The following is a 24,461-nucleotide window of genomic DNA, read 5'->3' on the forward strand; positions in this document are numbered from 1 at the left end:
AAGGGCTGGAGCACATGCTTTGTTTGCATGAGGACTGATGTCTGCATTAGGAGCACTATGCTATCTGAGCACCACCAAGCCAAGTGGAGCCCCAAGCACTGGTAGGTACAGTACTACCTACCTAGTAACAAAACAACCTACCTACCCCAAAACAAAACCAAGCCAGATTTCATGAAATTATTTTGATAATGATATACACTGAATTGGTATCTTATGGCTCTTCTTTTCCTGCTAGGACTCCGAGTCACATAAACATCACTAGACAGATGTTCTATAGAAACAGAGCACAGTGGATTACTTGAATGAAGTGCTTGAATGAAAGACAAGGAGAAATTTTGTCGAAACAAGACATACTCTCAGATACTTCCCAACAGCTCACCCCAATACATTTCAAGATAAAGTCAAAGGCAAGAAAATATGAAGGAAGAGAAGAACAATGATACTTACGCTAAAGAGAAAAATTTATCGAGCTATGGGAGGATTTGCTAAAAATAAGAGAGAAAAATATCAGTTCTAGTTCCATATATGTCTGGTTGAGATGCTCTTCATCTGAGACAATATGCTACATGTTCTGCAGCTCCAATCATAAAAAAAGTTCTTTCTTAAAGCCAAATAAAGCAGGCTAAGCAGCCCCCACCACCACCACTCACGGCAGTTCACCGTGTAGTCTACCTTTTACTTCTCACTGGCCTCCTGATTAAGACAAAGTCCACATTTTGAAATATCAGAATATCCTACCGTGCATGTTCCTGAACCCCCACAATCTCCACTTCACTATCTGAGGAAGCAAGATTAATCTCTTCATTGAGAGGTGCGTTGCCAGCAGATGTTTTGTCACTTGCTAGGAATCCTGGATCCAAATGACCTGAGACAGAAGAGAGGGGGGGAAAATAAAACTCATTTGACATCTTGCACACAGCAACTTTCTGCCTCATTTCTTTTCCAACTTTATTAAGTGGAATCAGTGAGATGAGAGCTTGTGACAGCCAAGACATCATTGGGACCAATAAGCTGGGCAGCTCTAACTCTTTTATTCCTGACTCTTTAAGAAGAATCAGGAAAGGAAGAATTACACACTTGTGGTTAAAATAAGATCTAAGGATGCCAATAAAAATAACTCAGGGATGGGGCCAGAGAGATAGCATGGAGGTAAGGCATTTTGCCTTGCATGCAGAAAGTCGGTGGTTCGGATCCGGCATCCCATATGGTCCCCTGAGTCTGCCAGGAACGATTTCTGAGCGTAGAACCAGGAGTAACCCCTGAGCGAGAACCCCTGAGGAGAAAGCAAGAGGACGAAGGAGGGGGACACTCAGTGGGGAGGACGACTGGGGTATGGGATTCATATTAGATTTCTTCCATGGCCACCCCAACAAATGCACAAAACCACTGGGTTCATCAATTTTTCCCTCTAGTTCCTGTGAGTCTCTTGAACTGCCCCTACACCTCTGTATTGGGGTCTGGATCACTTACAAATCACCATCCTCCATTCTCACAAAAGAAGGCCAGTATACTCAACTTCCAGAATGTTCCCCTTCCCTGGTTTACTTTCCCTTCTCTGACCCCAGAACTGTTTCACTCAGGACACATTGCTGGCACCTGGTTTTGTTTCTCCAGCGCCTCCTTTTGAAGTCCTGCTCTCATGCATACTCGTTTATATAAAAATAACCCCCTAACCTCTCTCTACACCCTTAAACATTTACTCACTAAGGAGTTTTCCCTAGAGGCCCAGCACCCCATAGCTCCCTCTGGTAGATTCCTAAGGAGATCAGTCTTGAATGCCCTGAAAATAAACTGAAAGAGGCCTGGGGTGTGACCCAATGGTAGAGCACATTAACTTTCCTGTGTTCAATTCCCAGAATAAAATTATGTTGATGATGATCATTATCATAACTATTAAAAATTAACTGGATATTGGACGGACCGCGGTTCGATCCCCCGGTGCCCCATATGGTCTCCCAAGCCAGGAGCAACTTCTGAGCACATAGCCAGAGTAACCCCTGAGCGTTACCAGGTGTGGCCCAAAAACCAAAAAAAAACAAAACAAAACAAAACAAAACTGGATAAGGGGCCGGAGAGATAGCATGGAGGCAAGGCGTTTACCTTGCATGCAGAAGGTCATTGGTTCGAATCCCAGTGTCCCATATGGTCCCCTGAGCCTGCCAGGAGTGATCTCTGAGCGTGGAGCCAGGAGTAACCCCTGAGCACTGCTGGGTGTGACCCAAAAATCAAAAAAAAAAGCAAAGAGCCATCAGAAATTAACTGGATGAAACCAAATTCAAAAAGCACCTTGCAGAAGCCATAGTTGTTAGAACCAAATATTTCTCCTTGATTTTTTTTTTTTAAATTTGGGTAGAGGGGCACACTTGGTGCTGCTCAGGGGTAACTCCTGGCTCTGTGCTCAGGAATTACTAGTATACTATTACTATGCTTAGAGGACCATATGGGATGTTGGGAATCAAACCTGGGTCAGTTGCACAGGCAAGTGCACTACCAGCTCCCACATCATTTCAGTCCCAGACTTGATGCTTTTAAATGACAGTGATTAAGAGATAATTTGGTGGGAGGCTAGCTCACCAGGCTGAGCACATGTGTTGCATGTAGGAAGCCCAGGGTTGATCCCAGAGACTGCAGAGTCCTAGACACTGCCAGGAATAACCTCCAAGCACAGAGCCAGACTAACCTCCCCAACTACACACCACACCACCCCACCCCACCCGCAGGAAAACAAACAACACAGTGAATTCTTGGTATTTCTGTACCCTGTTCTAGTGCCTCAATTCAAATGTCCAATTTCAACTCATGAAATGTTTTGTGAAACCATGTCACAGAAATAAGACCTTCCCTTGTCCTAACTCCACCCCCTACACAGCCATATCCAGCCCCACACATCACTCTACCCTTTTCTTTTTATAAAAGGAGTAGCAATGGAAACTTATTAGCTATGCCTATAATTTTACAGTATCTTAAGATACCTAATACCAAATATTTAAGATTCTTATTTATACATGAATTGAAGAACTTAAAATTTACATACTGCTTCCACATTATTAGTTCAACCCATACCAACTGACACTGTAAATTGGGCCATGTAGGCTACCAATTCAACCCACTGAGATTTAGTGTTCCATAAAACCCTCTGGTGCTCTACAAAGGATTACCTAAAATCTAAATCTGCTTATATGGTCAATTTCTTTCTTACTGTTTTTGAAAAAAGAAAGGGTCAGTAAGTACAAGATGAAATAAAAGAGAAACAAAGTAAGTGATGGAGGGTAAAAGCAGAAACTTCCTGGTGACACTTTACAATTCTTGAGTTTGTCACACCTGCTGTCAGAGTCTTTAGGTAAGATTTAGGTGTCACCCTGATGCTCAGTTGGTGGGACCCAGGCTGAGTTTGAGGAAGATTCTAGAAGAGATGCAAAGAGTGCTGATTCTCCAACACCCAAGGCTTGTATCCTACTCTTATGTCTTGGGACCAAGATAATTAGTCTATTTCTCTCAAGACAGTGAGCTCCATGGCATGTCACACCTCCCCAAAGTTTTGGGGAAAGATCTGGCTCTGGGCCTTCACATGAAGTGCCATACCTTCAGCTAACAAAAATCTATGGGCAGGTTGATGTCTACAGAACACGCAAAAGTGAGTCATGAAGCTATAAGCATTTTAAGACAGTATTAGTGGCAATAATTTTTTTTCCTACTCAAGGACAAGAATTAGTCCTGCAGGAAAAGTGTAAATACCACAATTACCACATATTAAACTGAAAATAAATCAGAGGGCTGCTATTTAGCTCTGTGGGCACTGGCTGTTTTCAGGCCTTTGACACTCTTTGGAGATCACTCAATTATAAAAAAAATTCTAAATTTTTGTCCACTCACAGAACACTGCTGAATATAGCCCCAAAATAAAACAAACCCAAAAATGTAGGAACCAAGTAACAACTCAAATTACTAACATTTTCTTTTTAATCTTCAAAATATTTATTACATACTTAACAAGTATGATTACCCTGTTTGTAGTTTGTTTTTTTTTTTTTGGGGGGGGGGTTGTGCCACACCGGGTGATGCTCAAGGGTTATTCCTGTTTATGCTCTCAGAAATCGATCCTGGCTTGGGGGACCATATGGGACGCTGGGGGATCAAACCGTGGTCCATCCTAGGTTAGGCCACTGCTCAGCCCCCCCTCCCCCCCCCCGTTTGTAGTTTTTAACAAGAATACTGAAAGCCAAAGATAGTATGGTGCACTTACCTTGCAAAGACTAACCTGGATTCAATCCTAGCACCCCATTTGGTCCCCCAAGCACCCTCAGTAGTGATCTCTGAGTTCAGTCAGAAGCCCTGAGTATTGCTGGGGGTGAACACACACACACACACACACACACACACACACACACACACACACACACACACACACACACACGCTAAACAGAACGCTGAGAGCCTGACCAGTAATGCAGATGCTCAACTAGTATTAACCACAGCCCAGTAAATCCTTAGACATTGACTTTAACAATACCATAGAGATATAGTAACAATCATTTCCAATTGACCTGTACTGATCTAAGATTTGACTATTCCACCTGCCTTTGTGCTTATGAATTTGAATTAAATTTGTGCCAGTATGGAGGCAGAATATGGTGGTGGGTGGGATACTAGTGAAGGTGGGACTGGTGTTGGAACATTTAATGCCTGAAATGACTATATTATGAACAGCATGGTAAATCATGGTATTATAATAAAAATTTAAAAAAGTAACAACCCCCCCCCCAAAAAAAACCACCAAAAACTTTTAAAAGTGAAGAAAAAGGTCAGAAATCGACAATCTTACAGAAGCAGATCCACAGAGAAATAAACCAAGCCTGATCCCCTTCACCAGACAGATTCATTGACTTTAAGTGCTAATAACAGAAGAACGGCCATTCAGGTTTGATTATAGAAAGTCCAACAGTAAAAGCAGGAAGCCCAAGATTAGTTTCTCTGTACTACAACCTAAGCATATGTTTGGCTAAGTTAAGATTACCACCCATTCCTATTTTAAGGATGGAGAAAATGCACAGTCTACCTTCTTGACAAGAAGGCTGATGGAAGAAAATGAGATCATGTTTGAATTTTTAATTTCCCTGGGGAAAAAACTAAATAAAATAATTTTACATAATTATAAGACTTTCACTCCAAAAGTACTTCAGACTTCTGCTTCTTTCAGCCTAATCAACATTTGTCTATGGTGAGGTATCTCAACAATAAATAAAAATTAAAGGGTTTTTAAATGTACAGGAAATTTCCTAAACATGTCTGATTTCAGGAGTAACCTGGGGTGATTACTAAAAATGAATTGCCAGAACTAGGGAAATAGCCCTAACGATATGCTTTGCATGCTGGAGCCCAGGTTTGATCCCTAAAACACTGCAGTGTTCCTGGAATACCAAGGTAGGAACAAACCAAAGCCCAGTAATGAGTCAGGAGTAGCCTCTAAGTACTAATGAGGGTGGCTCAAAAACCAGCCCCACACGTGTGTACACTCATACACCTCCCCACCCAACACACACACACACACACACACACACACACACACACACTAATTTCCATGTTATTTTAGATCTACTTAAAGAATTTTCTTCATGGAAAAAGCCGGGAGTCTGAAATTCGATCAATACACCAAGTGATTTCTATGTTTAAGAAATACTGCAGCAAATGCAAGTCATTGCAAGTCTGGACAGCGAAACAGAAGCTAAGACTGCGCTCATTCTTTTCTATTTCCGCATAAATTCATTGAATCTGCTTAGCATTCCTGAGGTCTCACTGATGCTTCGTACAAGGCACAAAGCATGTTACATAGGTTACATATGGGAATAAATACTAGTGTTTTAATTTTGTTTTGGAGCCACACTGAGTGTTGCTCCTGAATTACTTCAGGGATGACTCCTGGTGGAACTTGAGGGACCAAATGTGGTGCTGGAGATATAACACAGGTCGAACACTTGCAAGGTAAACATCCTATTTGCTGTACTATAGCTCTGGCTCCATACTGATAATAGTTTTGACCAAATTTCATAGACAGGGAAAACTGAGGCTTTATATAAGTTACCCGAGGCTGCAGTTTGTACTGGATTCAGAGCCTAGCTAGTAGCACTAGGCTGACACCCAAGGCAAAGGTGAATTCCAGCATCAAAATGAAAAGGTAAAAGTTGACAAAAAGCTGAAATGAAAAGTTTGTTACTTGTCTCAGTGGTTTTTGAATTTCAAATCTTTTTGCTTCCATCAAAAAGAAAATAGAACCATAAAAATAAATTTTGGGGCCTGGAGAGATAGCACAGCGGCGTTTGCCTTGCAAGCAGCCGATCCAGGACCAAAGGTGGTTGGTTCGAATTCCGGTGTCCCATATGGTCCCCCGTGCCTGCCAGGAGCTATTTCTGAGCAGACAGCCAGGAGTAACCCCTGAGCACTGCTGGGTGTGGCCCAAAAACCAAAAAAAAAAGTAAATAAATAAATAAATAAATTTTGCAGGGATGGAGAGATAGAATGGCAGTAGGGCATTTGCCTTGCACACGGTTGATTTAGGACAGATGGTAGTTGAAATCCCGGCATCCCATTTGGTCTCCCAAGCTTGCCAGAAGCTGAGCGTAGAACCAGGAATAACCTGAGTGCTGCCGGGTGTGGCCCAAAAATAACAAAACAAAATTGCATGCAAGCACATTAATTGCTCAGAAGAAGTGATAGTTACCCCAATCTCCAATAATTAATTTAGTGAGCTCAATCAGAGCTGATCTGAAATATAATTGATAAATCTGAAAAAAATCTGTTTAGTGACCAGGTTTTTCTTTGGTTAGGAGGGAGAAGAGAGAGCTTGGATTGACCATTAGAGTACTTTTCTTAAATTCAAACCACAAGAATGATTAAAAAAAAAAAGCAACTTATACTAATAGCCCGTCTAAAAACAGTATGCAGGCAATTAGGCATAAATTTTATTAGTACTGTGACACTGTAAACATATTCAACTCTCCAAGACAGGTTTTCACTTGGACAACTACCTCAAAACTACACTTTCAGAGGTCAAAGCAATAGCACAACGGATAGGACGTTTACTTTGCATGCAGCTGACCCAGGACAGTCCCACGTTCTATCCCTGGCATCCCATATGGTCCCCCAAGAATGATTTCTGAGCGCAGAGCCAGAAGTAACCCCTGAATGCTGCTGGATGTGACCTAAAACCCAAATAAATACATAAATAAAAACTATATTTTCAAATGTAATATTTTATTATTCACACATCTGGATGGTCAGGTTTGGTTTTGTTGTTGTTGCTGACTTTAAATTACTCTGAGGGCCAAGGAAATGGCTCAAAGGGCTAGAGCACATGCAGGAATCCCAGCTCTGATCCACAGTACCATCTCAAACTCAGTTATTGAGTAACCATTGAGAATCACAGAGTATTTAAAACAAAGTTTAAAAACTTGTAAAACAAATTTAAAAATCTTATAAATATTTTATTAAAAATTTAATATATTTTATTTTCATAAATTTTATACAATTTTATAAATGTATTAAAACCTTATTGAAATTAGTTAAAATTGATTAATTAATTTAAACATCTTATTTAAGTGGGGCGGAGAGATAGCACAGCGTTAGGGCATTTGCCTTGTACACAACAGGCCCAGGACAAATGGTGGTTCGAATCCCAGTATCCCATATGGTTCCCCCGTGCCTGCCAGGAACGATTTTTGAGCACAGAGCCAGGGGTAACCTCTGAGCGCTGCCAGATATGGACCCCCCCCCCCCCAAAAAAAAAAAGTCTCATAAAAACTGGGGCTGGAGATATAACACAGCGGTAAGGTGTTTGCCTTAGATGCAGAAGGATGGTGGTTCGAATCCCGACATCCCATATGGTCCCCTGAGCCTGCCAGGAACAATTTCTTTTTTTTTGTTTTTTTTTTGTTTGTTTGTTTGTTTGTTTTTTTGTCACACCCTGTGATACTCAGGGGTTAGTCCTGGCTATGCGCTCAGAAGTTGCTCCTGGCTTCTTGGGGGACCATATGGGACGCCGGGGGATCGAACCGCGGTCCATCCTAGGCTAGCGCAGGCAAGGCAGGCACCTTACCTCCAGCGCCACCGCCCGGCCCCCAGGAACAATTTCTGAGCATAGAGCCAGGAGTAACCCCTGAGTGCTGCTGGGTATGACTCAAAAACCATTAAAAAAAAAAAAAAAAAAAAAAAAAAAAACAAAAAACACCTTATCCTTAGGGACCGGAGAGATAGCACAGCAGTAGGGCATTTGCCTTGCAAGCAGCTGATCCAGGATGGATGGTGGTTCAAATCCTGGCATCCCATATGGTCCCTCCAAGCTTGCCAGGAGTGATTTCTGAGCACAGAGCCAGGAGTAACACTGAGTGCTGCTGGGTGTAACACCTAACCAAAAAAATAAATACAAATCACAAAATCTACAATATTGTAAACTAGTGTCTAAAGGGGAAGGAGGTGAAGAGGGAGAGGGAGATGGAGGGAGGGAGAGAGGAGGGGGAAGGGGAAGGGAAAAGAGAGAGAGAGAGAGAGAGAGAGAGAGAGAGAGAGAGAGAGAGAGAGTGTGTGTGAGAGAGAGTGAGAGAGAGAGAGAGAGAGAGAGAGAGAGAGAGAGAGAGAGAGAGAGAGAGAGAGAGAGAGAGAGAGAGAAATTTAAAGCTACCTTACTTCAATGAATAGATTCATTGAGAAAATACCAGGGGACTCTCTTGTAGAGTTTACAATTGCACCAAGACCTATAAAACAACAACAGCTAAAAACTAGACATGGGCCATAACTATTTCACAGCGGGTAGGGCATTTGCCTTGCATGTGGCTGTCCTGGGCTGGCCAATCAGCATCTTATAAGGTCTCCCAAGTCTACCAAGAGTAGTATCTGAGAGTATCCAGGTGTGGCCCAAAACCCAAACCTGATACACACATGATCTATATATATGACATCCTAGAGTAAGTATCATACAAAGGTACCAAAAGACACATCAATGTTTGTGGCTGTATCATGTGTCTAATTTGATGAGGAATGTGGCTTGATCAAGTGGTAGACAGAGACTTGCATGAAGAGGCCATATAGTTATAATCTCTGGCCCAAGTATCACTGAGTGTGGCCCCTACAAGAAAAAAAATTGGAGGGTTTTTGAACCATGCTAGGTGGCACTCAGGGATTACTCCTTGCTTTGCGCTCAGAAATCGTTCTTGGCAGGCTTGGGTACCATATGGGATGGCAGGAGTCAAACCCGGGTTTGTCCTCTGTTGGCTGTGTGCAAGGCAAATGTCCTACCACTGTGCTATCTCTCTGGCCCCTACAAGAATTTTTTTAAAAGAGGAAAATGGGTAAATACAGGTATAATATAACTAAACAGTGAAACACTAAATCGCAATGACAAAATAAATTGTAATTTATCATTTCAGTTCAATGTTTTGTGAATTTTTTTCCTACTAACAAGTATGGCTCTTCTTTTGTAAGAGAGATATAGTTCAAAGGGCTAGAGTGCTTGCTTCACATGTGGAAGGTCCAGGTTCAATCCCCAGAAAATGTTTCCCAGCACTGCCAGGGGAGGATGCCCAAAGCACAGAGTAGTCCCTGAGTACTTCCAATTATACCCCCAAAGACAAAGCCAAGCAAAGCAAGTGATTATCTTCCTGACAGTAGCACTATTTGGGGGACTCTTGAGGATACCACAAAAAGTGTGTGGCACCCTCGTCCAAAGAGTACTACAATCAAGAATTTAAACAATAATGTCAAATGAGCAATACCACCTGCCCCTCATCAACACAAAAATAACCAAGGCGGGGTTGGAGACACAGTATAGAAGAAGGCAGGGAGTTTGCCTTGCATATAACCGACTGGGTTTGATCCCTGGGCACAGAGACAGGAGTAAACCCTGAGCACTGCTGCCTGTGCCCTCAACACCCACCAAAATAAATCAAAACAAAGGGAAGCGTGAGGAATTTAAAACTTTTTGATTTTACGTAAGTAAAAAGAAAGCATGCTTTTAAAGGACAAACTTTGGAAATAAAAACTTACAGATAATGCAATAAATGTATTTTTAAATAAATAGAAATATCCACATCAGATGAGGGAAAGTGGTATAGCTTATATACCCAAAGCATGGACTCAACAACACTGAAATCATGACATCTAAGCTGCAACCACCATGAGTGATCCCTGAGCACAGAGCCAGGAGGGAGTAAGCCCCGATCATCACAAGGACCAAATTTCTTCCATTCCCCAAAAGAAAAAGAAAAACAAACAAAAAAACATCATGTTAGATACTTGTGTAATATGTTTTATATCTTTCTGGGACTGAATTTTGTTTTTGTTTTTTGGCCACACTCAGTGATGCTAAGAGGTTACTCCTGGCTATGCGTTCAGAAATTGCTCTTGACTTCGGCAACCAGGTCCATCTGGATCTGGCGCCTACAAGGCAAAAGCCCTACAGCCACTGTGCTATTGCTCTGGCTCCTGTGACTGAATTTTTGAAAGAGGATCATAATTAACTTGTATCTTGTGTGATCTAGCCTCTATGGAGAGGACCTCAATGATATTCTGAGACCCTAAACCCTATATTTATTGCATGAAATCAGAAACAGTTGCTGGTCTTCTTATAGAACAAAATTTATCTATCAATAATTCTCTGCGATAATCAAAATAAAATTCTCAACATAAAAAGCAAAAAAAAGGTAATTATTCATGTTTTCCCCCAAGAATCTACCAAGTTTATCACAAACTTTTTTTTTTTTTTTTTGTTTTGTTTTTTGGGCCACACCCGGTGACGCTCAGGGGTTACTCCTGGCTATGCGCTCAGAAGTCGCTCCTGGCTTGGGGGACCATATGGGACGCCGGGGGATCGAACCACGGTCCGTCTCCTAGGCTAGCGCAGGTAAGGCAGGCACCTTACCTCCAGCGCCACCGCCCGACCCACAAACTTATTAAGTTTATTACATTTAGTTGCAAAACTCAAGTGAAAATAAGTTGAAAAAGAGGACAAATTAATCAGTATACAGAACATAAAATTATCTTAAAAATTATGGGGCCAGAGCAATAGCACAGTGGTAAGGCGTTTGCCTTGCAGGATATCAACACAGGATGGATGGACCCAGGTTTGAATCCCAGCATCCCATATGGTCCCCCAAGCCTGCCAGGAGTGACTTCTGAGCACAGAGCCAGGAGTAACTCTTGAGTGCCGCCGGGTGACCCAAAAACAAAAAAGTATTATGCAAAATTTGGTAACTGCTCTCCATTGATATAAAGTATTATCAAAATCCTTGTTGTGCAAAGCACGTATTTATACATATAAAAGCTGAGATCCAGAGGAGTGACATTTTGTCCAGGGTCCAATAAGCACTTAGCAATCAAACCATAGTCAGAACCATACTTTGGTCCAACTCCAAAATTTGCCACAACAAAATAGCCTGAAACCCAACCAATAAATCTTAAATTTGTCCCAATAAATTAGGAAAGACTTTAGAATGATCTGTGATACTTCTTCCCCATGTTTTATTCTCCTAACAAACTCAATCTTAAAAATTTTTAATGATAACCCATCATTATATCTATCATACAAAATTCACCCCCCAGCAATAGTATTTTAGGCAATGATCAATCTACCAGGTTGCATCAAGGCTCATGAAAGCTAACAGGAAAGAAAATACAAAGGATACAGCAGAGGGTCGCTCAATGCCCTACCTCCAAACTAGCATTTTTAGTAGAAGGTTCAGGATGAACAAAGACAACAGAGAACCAGATTAATGGAGAAACTGGGAAGTTTTTAGAGGCTACAGCAATGGATTAAAGGGGGGGTGTCATCTGATTCACTCTTAAGAATCATCTCCAGGGGCCGGAAAGATAGCATGGAGGTAAGGTGTTTGCCTTGCATGCAGAAGGTCAGTTGTTCAAATCCTGGCATCCCATATGGTCCCGAGCCTGCCAGGGACGATTTCTGAGCATAGAGCCAGGAATAACCATTGAGCACTGCCAGGTGTGACCCCCCCCCCAAAAAAAAAACACAAAAACAAACAAAAAACAAAACAAAACAAAGAATCATCACCAGTGGCTAGAGCTGTAGTACAGAGGGTAGGGTGTTTACCTTACACACAGCCAACTGGGGTTCAATCCCTGGGTTCCCATATGGTCCCCCAAGCCTGCCAGGAGTGATTTCTAAATGCAGAGCTAGGAGGAACACCTGAATGCATCTGGGTGTAGTCCAAAATTCAAACAAACAAGCCAAAAAACAAAAAAAGAATCACTAGACCAAGACAAATAATGCAAGGCAGTAGATGGAATTTTACTAAGATAACAGAAGCAGAAAAGGAAAAGCAGCAGTGGCCTTATGAGGCAGGTGCAAACGGCTCCTCGAGATGTCAGGTGGCTGTACAGAGCAGAGGCCACTGAGAAGTGAGGAGGCAGAACAGGGGTGTGGGGAGAGACACTGAAGTAAGTCATCTGGGTAATTTTCATATATGTTAAGTATTTGTTACCACAGAAATGTCTACTGACACCAAAGTGAATCCAGTCTTGTATGGACGATGGCTTTCACTTCCTTCTTGCCTAGAAAAGATGAGTGCCACGCTTCCCAAATCTTTCCCATGCCCAGTGGGCCTGCTTGCCTCCACTGGGTCCACGACAAGGCCAACAGCTGCCCAGGTGACATGCACAAAACACCGTCAAAGCAGGGAGTGGGGAGGGAGACCAACCTGCCTCCGCCTTCAGCTCCTCTAGAAGCCCGCAGGTCCTCCAGGTAGCTCCTGTGTCCTGGCCGCCTACAGAAATACTGTGCTCTCGAACTACTGCAGCCGCCAATAAATTGTCCACATTTACCACTTCTGGGTCAGAGCTGGTGTCAGACATATCATAATGAGCTACAACTGGAGGTCCATCTAGGGAGGAAAGAAAATGTATACTTGTATCTAATGTGTGGGGTGAAAAATACTTCTGAAAACACTAAGAGTCCTCTAAATGCCAATTGCCTTTATCTTTCTGATTTGACCTCATCAGAAAAGCTGCACTTTACACATCAAATACAACTAATTTCACATGAGGTGAACGTGGGAAAGGTAACTGAGCTTTACACCCTTATATCAGTGAGAAACACTTTCAGGAGGAAAAGGAAGATGATGGCAAACAGAAGACAAGACTACACTGAACAAGGTCACACCGAGTTCCCATCAAACTTCTGAAGAGCAAAAAGACTAAGAAAAGGGGGAGGATGTTAGAGAAAATGAAACAGACTTTATTTTTTAAGAAAAAACTCATCAAAACTATTAAAACTATTAGAACAAATCTAGTTCTTTCTCTTAGTAGCTAATACTGAAAGTCCCAAGTAGAACAGAAAATCAAATATATCTATATTTTCCTACTTTCAAAAAAATAAGGAAAAACACTAAGAGTTCTATTTAACTATTTCCAGTAAAAGTCTTTTTATCATATCGGAGTGTTAAGTATTCTATGTCAATCTATAGCAAAGATAGTAATCACAAAATCCATTTTCAGGATTTTGCTTTGGATGTCCTATAAGAGATACTTATTTTTTTTTTCCATAAGAAAGACAACCGGTCCACATGGGAAATTATAAACAATCTTACAGGCTATTTTGAAGAAAGAGGCTAAAGTTCTTACTGGAAAATTAAAAGATCCTTTCCACTTCCAAATCAATCTAACTAGCTTGAAAAACAGCAGCTGTGTTCCAAAGCAATTAAGCTACAGCAAATCATGCTAAAATAACTTAATATTCATGCTTATAATACTATTCATGCTTTAAAATACTAATGATATCCTTTTTCTAATATAACAGCAAAAAAAGCAAAGATTTTGCTCAAAGGTAAATCTTACCCCTGACCACACTATATCTGTTCTAGAATAAAACAGAAATAAATGCTGTTTCTTCCCCTAAATAGCTATTTATAAAGTGCAAGCAAATCATTTTTAAACATCATCCAACAAATTAACATTAAACACACCTACTTTATGAAACTCTTGACTATGAAGGAATACATATGCCAATGAATCATTATAATAGAACACAATGAAGGATTACTGTTTTAATACATATATCCATTGTGTAAACTTGTCCCTAAGCAAAACATGGAACACATTTGATATTTATCCTTTAAAACTAAGTTCCCAAACCATAGGTTGGTGTAAAAACATTGTTAAAAATAATAATTTTTAAAAATGACCAAACATACCAAAGCAAATGAGCTGGTAAGTACCACTGTATAAATAGACAGTACAATTATAAAATTCTGACGATCATAACCATTTTGGCTAACTACTACTTTAAAAAGTAATTTCACATTCCCCCAAGAGGGTAAATCAAGTGCATAATATTCCAGTGTGGCCTCAATATCAGCTGTTAATGGATTTTAGCTCAAAGCAAAAAGAAAAACTGCTTCATGGTTAAAGCTCTGCTTTTCTAAAAAAAGAAAAGGGGGTGTTGTTTGTGGAGCTCTCGTCAGAGTTCAAAATATTATGAAATCAAGATACTATTATGATATCCAAATACTAGGGTGCAGAAGTTATGAGGGTCAAGTACAATATTGACTATTTGACCAAATATTGTATTGTTAAAGTACTTTTCAAGTGTTTGTGGTTTATAAAAAAGGCAAAACAAAATAAATATTCATTTAAGAATTTTATATATCACTAATGAATGCCATCCAATCTCTTGCCCTCATACCCCCACCCAACCACTTAATTGAGACAAGAGGTCAACAGTCTAGTCAAAATTGTACCTCTCTTACATGTATAATCATGCAAAAATATAAGTGTATGTGTACATGCAGAGTGACATCACCTACCCATGGAAATAACTTGACTGAAAGTCTTCATCAGTAGAAAACACAAGCATACACTTGTTATCTGGCTTCCTTCTTGTAGCTTCCATATTTCCAAACAGCTTCCCTTATAGCTTAGCTTAAATTTAGTATTTATCATAAACAAAGACAGCAATAGTTTTATATCTTAAATAATACAACATTGAAAATAATCACTGTCATTTTTCATTTCCAATATAGTCACACAAATCAATACTATACAAACTTAAATAAAGTCACAGAATGGCTAGTTGCCTTTCCAATTTGGTCTTCTAACAAGGGACTATTAAGGATCTTATATTCCGAGTCCATCTTAAATTTAGCATTCATAAGCCAAGATTAAATATGTTTAACACACTTAAGAGTCAGGGCATTGAACCACTGAGTATTAGCTAAGTGGCAAGGACAATTTGGCAATTTACAGTATCCTTTTCAAAATATGATTCCTGCTACACAACAGAACTGAACAAAGGTAAGGGAATCCTATGGTTGATTTTAATCTGCTTTTTAAAAGCCACACTACTTAAGGTCAGAGAAATAGTACATAGTGGGTAAGGCACTAGCTGAGTTTTGTCCCCAGCACAATGTACAATTCCTCAAGTCCCGCCAGAAGTGATGCCTGAGCAGAGTCAGGATTAAGTTCTAAATACCCAAAACAAACAAATAATAAATTTGATAGGGAAAAGCTCAGGCTCCTGAAGGAGATGTAGAAAAATTAAGCACACTGATAAAAGCAATTAGCAATGCTTCCCTTTTTTTATTATAGGATGAAATAAGGAGACACTTAGTCTTTCCTCTCACTTGATTATTTCCCATTGCTGCATTGCTACCAAGACAATATTGACTTTCAAACACATCAAAATAGCACTTCTGATAAAGTTAGATGTGGAAACGTTTCTAATCCCTAATTTGTTAAAGCACGTACAGCATTTACTTAAGGCCACCCAAACTCTACATCTGCTCAAATCTCACTTTGGTCACAATCCGATAACACGCACTTATAATAATAAACTCATTGGTTTCTCTAGAATTATTAAAAGCAGCTCTTTATAGAGGTAAATTTTACACAGTACAGAACTACTTGGTCTGTGGTTAGTCAAAGTGCTATTTCTTTCAATTACAATATTTAAGAATTTCAACTAATTATTACAATTACAAGAAAATGTATAGAGTGGCAATCATACAACCGAAGTACATTTTATTTGGGGTCAACTCATCTAAGAGGCCAGGAATATAGTTCAAAGGTAGAGCACTTGCCTTGCACATTCACTCTCTGGTACCAAATAAGTAAATGTCAGGTCATCCACTTTACGCCTGAAATAGATCTCATCATCTCTGACCCCCTAATATATAGATACTAACTTTTCAAATATCAGGCTGGGATGTGGTTCAGTGGTCAAGTACATGCCCTGCATGCATCAGAGCTTGTTTCAGTGTCTGGCACTGCCAAAATAAAACAAAAAGTATAGGCACTTCTTAAACACCAAAATACAGATGATGGGGCCAAGGATATAACTCAGGAACCAAGCATCTGCCCTTTGCATGTGTGAGACTCTGTGTTTAATTCCACATGGTACCACATAGTACCACATGGCAAAACTGGAAATAGTTCCTAAGCCCCAATACAAACAAACAAAAAAGCCAGATGTATGCGTGTCATACATTTCTGGTACTGTGAGATTGATCCTTGTCTGACTTTGAATATTTTGTATTATATATATTTAATTGTGAATTAGTTTCAAATCTAGTATATTCTCTTCTACATCGCATGGAAATAATGTAAAAAAAATGTAATAACCAAAATCTAACCGTTACGTCTAAATTTATCAGTGATAAACTCAAGTTTGACTAAGCAAAGCCACAGGTTTTTTAGAGTCTCTGAATTACATCATTCACCACTTTACAAATAAGGAACCGGAGCCCTACTTATTAGAACCAAAATAAACTGGTTGTTGTTGTTGAGGGAATGGAGAACATGCATGGCAAACCCAGGTGCAGCATGAAAAGTATAGACCAGTGTTTTAAGGCAAGTACACAGGTTACAGTGCTGTGTTGTAGTATGACACGGTTTATTCAATTTGTGGTTTGATTTATGAGGGTTAAAAATAATGAATAGGGGCCAGAGCGATAGCACAGCGGTAGAACATTTGCCTTACACTTGTCGACCTGGGACGGACCTAGGTTCTATCCCTGGCATCCCATATGGTCCTCTAAGCCTACCAGGAATGATTTCTGAGCACAGAGCCAGAAGTAACCCCTGAGCGCCACCAGGTGTGGCCCCAAAACCCACAAACTATCGGTCCACTGCCCCAATTTCCCATTATAATCAGCACTGCCTGATTCCATTCTTTGCATGTAAACTCTGATGTGCTCAGCCTACACACAGACATTGAAAAATACTGTTGAAGGGCTGGAGCAACAGCACAGCAATAGGGCATTTGCCTTCCACGCAGCTGCTCAGGACGAACCTGAGTTCAATCCCCAGCGTCCCATATGGTCCCCCAAGCCAGGAGTGATTTCTGAGCGCAAAGCCAGGAGTAACCCCTGAGCATCATCGGGTGTGGCCCAAGAAATAAAAAAAAAAAAAAACCAGAAAATAAAATAAAATATTGTTGGGGCCGGGTGGTAGCACACCAGTAGGGCATTTGCCTTGCATGTGGCTCACCCAGGATGGACTTGGGTTAGATCCCAGCATCCCATATAGTCCCCTGAGCCTGTCAGGCATAACTTCTGAGCACAGAGCCAGGAATAACGCCTGATCGCCGCCAGGTGTGACCAAAAAAAGAAAGAAAGAAAAGTGGGAGGGAGGGAGGGAGGGAGGGAGGGAGGGAGGGAGGGAGGGAGGGAGGGAGGGAGGGAGGAAGGAAGGAAGGAAGGAAATATAGCTGCCTGAGATCATACCTTCTTTTTTTTGGGGGGGGGGGTTGGGTCACCCGGCAGCACTCAGGGTTTACTCCTGGCTCTATGCTCAGGAATCGCTCCTCAGGGGACTATATGGGATGCTGGGATTCGAACTACCAACCTTCTGAATGCAAGGCAAACATCTTACCTCCATGCTATCTCTCTGGCCCCGAGATCATACCTACTGATCCCAGATTAACCCAATTTGTAAGTCATGGTATCATCAGAAACACACGTTTTATTTAAGTTCTATGTTAGGCTGGAGCAAAACAGTGTGTAGGTTATTTGTCTTGCACACGGCTGCCCCTGGTTCAATTCCCTGCATCCTATACTGTCCCCCGAGCCAGGTAAAACTGATTCCTTAGAGCAGAGTCAGGAGTAAGCCCTGAGCAGAGATGAGTGTGGCCCCACAAATAAAAAATAATAATGAAAAATAAAAATAAAGTACAATGTCAGTCTGGTTGTATCCAGATAAAGTGTCTTCAAGGCAAAGGGAGACCAATTATTTCAAACTTAGCATTGTCTTGCCTACAGGGTCCTGCCAGAAGATTAAGTGCTGCTCTCTATAAAGTCTGATTAGAATTTAGGTGAAACAGGATTCTTCTTCTGTCTCAGTGACCCTGAAAAATCTGTCTCCTTATGCCAAAGTCCCCCCAGTCATGAAAAGGATCTAAGCCCAACTCTACTACCTCCAACACCTTCCAAAGTGGGTGGTACCACTGCAGGGCAGTGAGGGGAGGAGGCATGTTAGAATGATCCGGAGATGGTAGACACTTTGGATGCAATTGGGGGCACTTGTTTGTTCACTTAAAGTAGGTAAATTTCCAGGTTGGCCGCTGAATGACAACCCTTACACAGGAAAAGGAGCAGTAAGCAAATACCAGTGGGAATCTCAGGTTACAGGGAAGAAGGGGAAAAGTGCAAGTCGTGGAACCTCAAACCAGATAGTGAAATCCGCAACAGCATGACGCCAGGAAGCTAGCTAGCTCAAAGGGCCGGAGACGGTATTTAGGTACACTGTAGAGTCTGCCTAGCTCCTCCCAATGGCCCCCAGTATCCTAGTGAAGTCCTCTAAAAATTGACTAGGTAAAAAATTACCTAGTCGGCCCGGAGAGATAGCACAGCGGTGTTTGCCTTGCAATCAGCCAATCAGGACCAAAGGTGGTTGGTTCGAATCCCGGTTCCCCTTATGGTCCCCCGTGCCTGCCAGGAGCTATTTCTGAGCAGACAGCCAGGAGTCACCCCTGAGCAACGCCGGGTGTGACCCAAAAACCAAAAAAAAGAAAAAAAAAAAACTACCTAGTCAATAGAGGGTATGTAAAACGTGGTAGTGTCAGGAAGGGAATGAGGGACAAGCCTGAACATACTGAGGAAAAGGACAAACCTCAAGAGTTGCCACAGAGGACGGGATGGGGATGGGGGATGTTTTGTATATAGGAAGGAGCTCTAGATTCGATCCCCCAGTGTGATAAGGCCCCCTGAGCACCAAACCAGAAGACCATCTGCTTCTTCTGCCTCTGCTAGCTACCCCAGCATTTGTAGGCATGCCCTCAAGTTTTAAAAAAGGGGGGGGTTGCATTGGCAAAATCAACCCCCCAAAAAAATCTTTTCATGGAACATCCAAATATTTACCAAGATAAAAATTTCAATTTGCAAGTGAGACAAGATCATTTAATAATTTTACTGTGTTTAAGCATTAACAAATGCATCTAAAACAATATGAATAAAAAAAGTTATTTTTCAAAGCATCTCAGAAAGATATCAAGCAAAAAAAGATGAAGTCTATGCAGAAAAGTGTTATATCTAGAAAAACTAAACAACAAAAACCAAGTATCTTTTTAAAAAAAAAAGTGAAGGCTAGAGATAAAGGTAGGGCATTTGCCTTGCAGGCAGCTGAGCCAGGTTCAATCCCCAGCATTTCAATAGTTACCCTGAGCTCACCAGGAATAATTCCTGAGTATAGTAAGGAATAATCCTTGAACAGTGCTGAGTTTGCCCCCCCCCTAAAAAAAAACCCCAGAAACAAAGGAAGTTGTCTGAGAATATCGTGTTAAATGGAAATGAAACAGTCATGCATTGAAATAGCATGTTTAGGAGTAAGGTTATCTTAAAATATTAAAAAAAAAAAAAAACCTAAACCAATGTTTATTATCTACTATGCACATTACATTTATCTTGGTTATTAAAAACATAGATCAAACATTTCAAAGTAGAGAGATGTCTAGGGTTCTATCTTTATAGTGATAACAAGCTGGATGTGTGCCCCCCCCCCCCGGAAAATTACCTATGAAACTAATTAAAAGTTACTTGTGAAAGGAATAAAGCAATAAAATCAAATACTCAAGGTAGCCAGAAGAGTTTTAAAAATTCATCACAAGAAAGAATAACAATTTAATTTTAACCGTGAGCCATAAATACAGCACTGGGAAAATTGAATCAAAAGAGATTATTCAAAGGTAGCTTAGGTAATTTTATCACGACACTCAAGGGATCCTATAAAAGAAGAAGGCAGAGTTTTTGAATGAAGAGATCACCATCTTTCAAGATATCTGTGTCAAGGACAAATCTATGACCTGCTAGAAGGGTTTATGGAGAATATGAAAATATTGACACAACATTTAAAGAGAATTAAAAAATCAGTTCTGAGGCTGAAGAGATAGCATGGAGGTAAGGCATGCAGAAGGGCCAGCATGCCAGGTGCGACTCAAAAAACAAAACAAAACAAAAAAATCAGTTATGATTTTGCCATACTCCCTGTATTCATACCCTGCTAAGGATTGTGAGCTTTTGAGTATTCCTCCTTAAAATACATTTTTTCTACTATTTCCTTAAAAAATTGCTCAATTTTAATTGTGTAAATAAAAACATTTAAATTGAGACATATAAAGTAAATAAATCATGGGGCTAGAGAGACAGTACAGCGGGGTAGGACATTTGTCTTTCAGGCATAGCCTATGTGGGTGGGTTTGATCTCCAGCATACCCATATGGTCCCCCAAACCCACCAGGAGTAATTTCTGGGTGCAGAGCCAGGATGTAAGCCCTGAGCATCACCAGATGTGGGCCAAAAACAAAAAAACAAAGTAAACAAACCACACCTTTTAATATGAACATTGTTATTTTATTTCCTTTCAACACACCAATTTTTAAGATCCTCAAAATGATGCCAAAACATTATGTAAAATCTATTGTTAGTTATACTAACTACAAACTAATACCATTTATTTCAGTATGGAAAACATGATTTTCTTGATTCAGGAAGAGCTGATGATGTGAACTACTCTCAAGAGAGTAACAAGAAACATTTTATTTAAAAAAAATTTTTATTTACCTAGCTGAGTTATTACACTTGAAAAGCATAGTTAGATAAGATATAGTGATGACACAAATAAAATTAAAATCACAATAATTTGATAGCATTCTTCCTAAATTACAAAATGATACACTTCCTAATGGGTTATTACTTCTTCATCTTTTAGGTTGCCTTCTATTTTATAAGTTGTAGTCATTTAACATACTAGTAAACTAACATTTTGGTTTCAGCTCCCATTAGCTTTCTTAAAAATTTTGAGGAATTGAAAACATTTTTTAAAAATGAAAGTATAGAAATTTATGTTGCTTAAAATTCAAATATCCATTATTAAAATTATTCAAATAATTTATCTTAGCTATACAATAATTGAGGGCATGTAACACCACTTTAGGAGAGAATTTGACAAGAACTTTCCTTTGGGAACAATTTGTTTTAAAAACAAATTTAATTAAGTTGATTTGCTAAAATTGCTTATGATACTGTATTTTCTGACATGTCCACAAAATCTTTTTCAATGTACCCTCAATGTACTAAATAATACAAAAGGAACAGAGAAATCAACAATAGGTAAACAAAGTGTTATAAAACCATTATTTTCAAGGGTCTCCTATGTAAGATAACTTGCCTACAATTTGTCACTAAAAAGCAGTGACAGCAATAATTTTCACAGGTCTGTACTACAAGCAAAGTCAGCTGATATTAAAAATAAAAAGCATCAGTGTTATCAATTATAGCTGTTTTGCTCAACAACAACAAAAATACACTACAGCATTTCTTTCACTACAAACGTATCTAGTATCTTGTATTTTTTTGGGGGGGTCATATCTCGCAGTGCTTGGGGCCCACTCCCAGCTCTATTGTTCAGAAGACCCCTGGCATGGATCCATGGTCATGATCCTGGCAGAACTCAGGGACCATGCAGTACTGACTGAACCAAATCTCCCACCTTCAAAGACCGCACTAGCCCATGCAGTTCTCTCTAAGGTCCCAAACCTTAGAAATGATCTTATATTTACATTTTGACTTGTATACAAGCTTTATGTAATAAATCCTGAAAGCTGACCCTATATACAGAGACACTTGCTATTAAATGTATATAAAAGCAGAAAAAGAGACAGTGAGAGAACTAAAGAATCAGTCTTTTAACTCAATCTGCTCTTAAAACAAGAGTCTAAAACCTTTATCAATTAAAATATATCCCCCCAAAGTAATTAGACTTTTAAGTAAGAAATTTCTTTTTCTTTTTTTTTTTTTTTTTTTTTTTGGTTTTTGGGCCACACCCTGTGAGGCTCAGGGGTTACTCCTGGCTATGCGCTCAGAAGTTGCTCCTGGCTTCTTGGGGGACCATATGGGACGCCGGGGGATCGAACTGCGGTCCGTCCTAGGCTAGCGCAGGCAAGGCAGGCACCTTACCTCCAGCGCCACCGCCCGGCCCCAGAAATTTCTTTTTCTTAGGAAGGCCTGAATCTATTAAAATTCCTTTGACTGGTACATAATTTCATAACCCCAACCTGTCAATTATAACATTAATAACCATATAAAATTATTTCAGAACTCTAAAAATGATCGTGCATATCCAGATATGCTTACATATACACAAATAAATCCATGAGATGACTCATTCCTCTGACTTGGTTTTAAAAGAGGAAATAAATAAATTTAAATAAGTGGGGGGGGGTTGTTTCAAAGGGCCCAAGGCTGGGGCAGAGTGGAAGCAGGAAAAATATGTTTTTCAGTTGGTATTCCAAATAACAGGCTCCTTTAGCAAAATGTTTAACTTAAATTTCAACATTACATTAAAAATTAAAGTTGTTTCTGGATATTTACTGTGCTCAATTTTAAGAATGCATACAATGTATCATTATGTAATTAAGTTACAATAAGTTCAAATAACCACCAAGGCATTTTTATCAGCCAAATAAGAATGATTTGCTAAGGTCACAAAGCAAGGAGTTTGTCCAATATGGGCAGAGAGCAGTTTGTATAGGCTGGAGGCACTGTATCCCTCCAATACAGTTCCCAACCCTACCAGAAGTGATCCCTAAATGCAAGTCAGGATAAAGCCTGAGCACAATGAGATGTGAATCCCAAACAAAAAGTAGTCTAAAGATAACCAGACCGCTTTTGAATATGTGTACATTTACTAAGGCTATAAGAGGCCCCCTTAAAAATGCCAAAGGGAGGGCTACAAGCGGTAGGGCATCTGCCTTGCATTCGCTAATCTAAGACGAACCATGGTTTGATCCCCCAGCATCCCATATGGCCCCTCAAACCAGGTGCAATTTCTGAGCACATAGTCAGGAGTAACCCCTGAGCATCACCGGGTGTGGCTCAAAAAAACAAAAACAAAAACAAAATGCCAACTGGGACAGAGATAGTTCATGTGCTGCAGGAGGCCCTCTCATTCTGAGGTACCACCTGGTTCCCTGAGCAGGGTCAGGAGTGATGCCCAAGCACTAAGCCTGGAGTAGTCCCAAACAATGGCATGTTTAATCTAAGAACAATAAAACAGCAACAAATTCCATACACACATATCAGAGAAATGACATAATTTGGATAGGGTTTTATTCTGAAATCGAAAAAGTTTCTATCATGATTCATGTAGGTTTCCATCCAGTCATTAAGACTATAAAAATGCCCAGGGCCAGAGAGATAGCATAGAGGTAAGGCATTTGCCTTGCCAGGAGTGATTTCTGAGCGTAGAGCCAGGAATAACCCCTGACTGCTGCTAGGTGTGACCCAAAAACCAAAAAAAAAAAAAAAAAAAAAAAGCCCAAGAAGGTGGGACCAATAGCACAATGGGTAGGGTGTTTGCCATGAACAAGGCCAACTCAGGTTTGATCCCCAGCATCCCATATGTACCGAGTCTAAAATGGGGTAATGTCAGAGCGCAGAGCTAGGAGTAACTGGCTGAGTGTTGCAGTGTGTGGCAGGGGGAGGGAGGGAGGGAGGGAGGGAGGGAGGGAGGGAGGGAGGGAGGGAGGGAGGGAGGGAGGGAGGGAGGGAGGAGGAAGGAAGGAAGGAAGGAAGGAAGGAAGGAAGGAAGGAAGGAAGGAAGGAAGGAAGGAAGGAAGGAAGGAAGGAAGGAAGGAAGGAAGGAAGGAAGGAAGGAAGGAAGGAAGGAAGGAAGGAAGGAAGAGGAAGGAAGGAAAAGGAAGGAAGGAAGGAAGGAAGGAAGGAAGGAAGGAAGCAAGCAAGCAAGCAAGCAAGCAAGCAAGCAAGCAAGCAAGCAAGCAAGCAAGCAAGCAAGCAAGCAAGCCAGCCAGCCCAGGGACAGTCCTTATCCTTCTTAAAATTGTACAAAAATTAAGGAAAGATGAGGCACTTCTAAAAGAAAATGAATATTAAAAAAATCCACCACATAACCTAAAAGTATTCATATCTCAATATTTATAATTTTAAAAATATAGACTTTTGTCCCAAGAAAAA

The 24,461-nt window shown here is 40.4% G+C and overlaps 2 protein-coding genes across 3 annotated transcripts in view; one reads left to right on the forward strand and one right to left on the reverse strand.

Annotated features, from left to right (window-relative positions):
- ATP5F1A (ATP synthase F1 subunit alpha) overlaps window positions 1–24,461 on the forward strand; it is a 521,274-nt gene that overhangs the window by 376,530 nt on the left and 120,283 nt on the right. The gene's annotated exons all lie outside the window — the stretch shown is intronic.
- The window catches only part of ARK2N (arkadia (RNF111) N-terminal like PKA signaling regulator 2N), a 91,259-nt gene that overhangs the window by 13,079 nt on the left and 53,719 nt on the right, over window positions 1–24,461 (reverse strand). Inside the window, exons 3-4 of one of the 2 annotated variants that reach the window (XM_049781562.1) lie at window positions 12,702–12,884; window positions 739–865 (exon numbers count right to left, since the gene is read on the reverse strand). In XM_049781562.1, coding sequence (XP_049637519.1) covers window positions 739–865; window positions 12,702–12,884 — 310 coding nt within the window. The remainder of the gene's footprint in view (window positions 1–738; window positions 866–12,701; window positions 12,885–24,461) is intronic. The other variant, XM_049781563.1, reaches the window with a different exon arrangement.

This window comes from Suncus etruscus, chromosome 10 (genome assembly GCF_024139225.1).
Source record: "Suncus etruscus isolate mSunEtr1 chromosome 10, mSunEtr1.pri.cur, whole genome shotgun sequence".
Lineage (NCBI taxonomy): Eukaryota > Metazoa > Chordata > Mammalia > Eulipotyphla > Soricidae > Suncus > Suncus etruscus.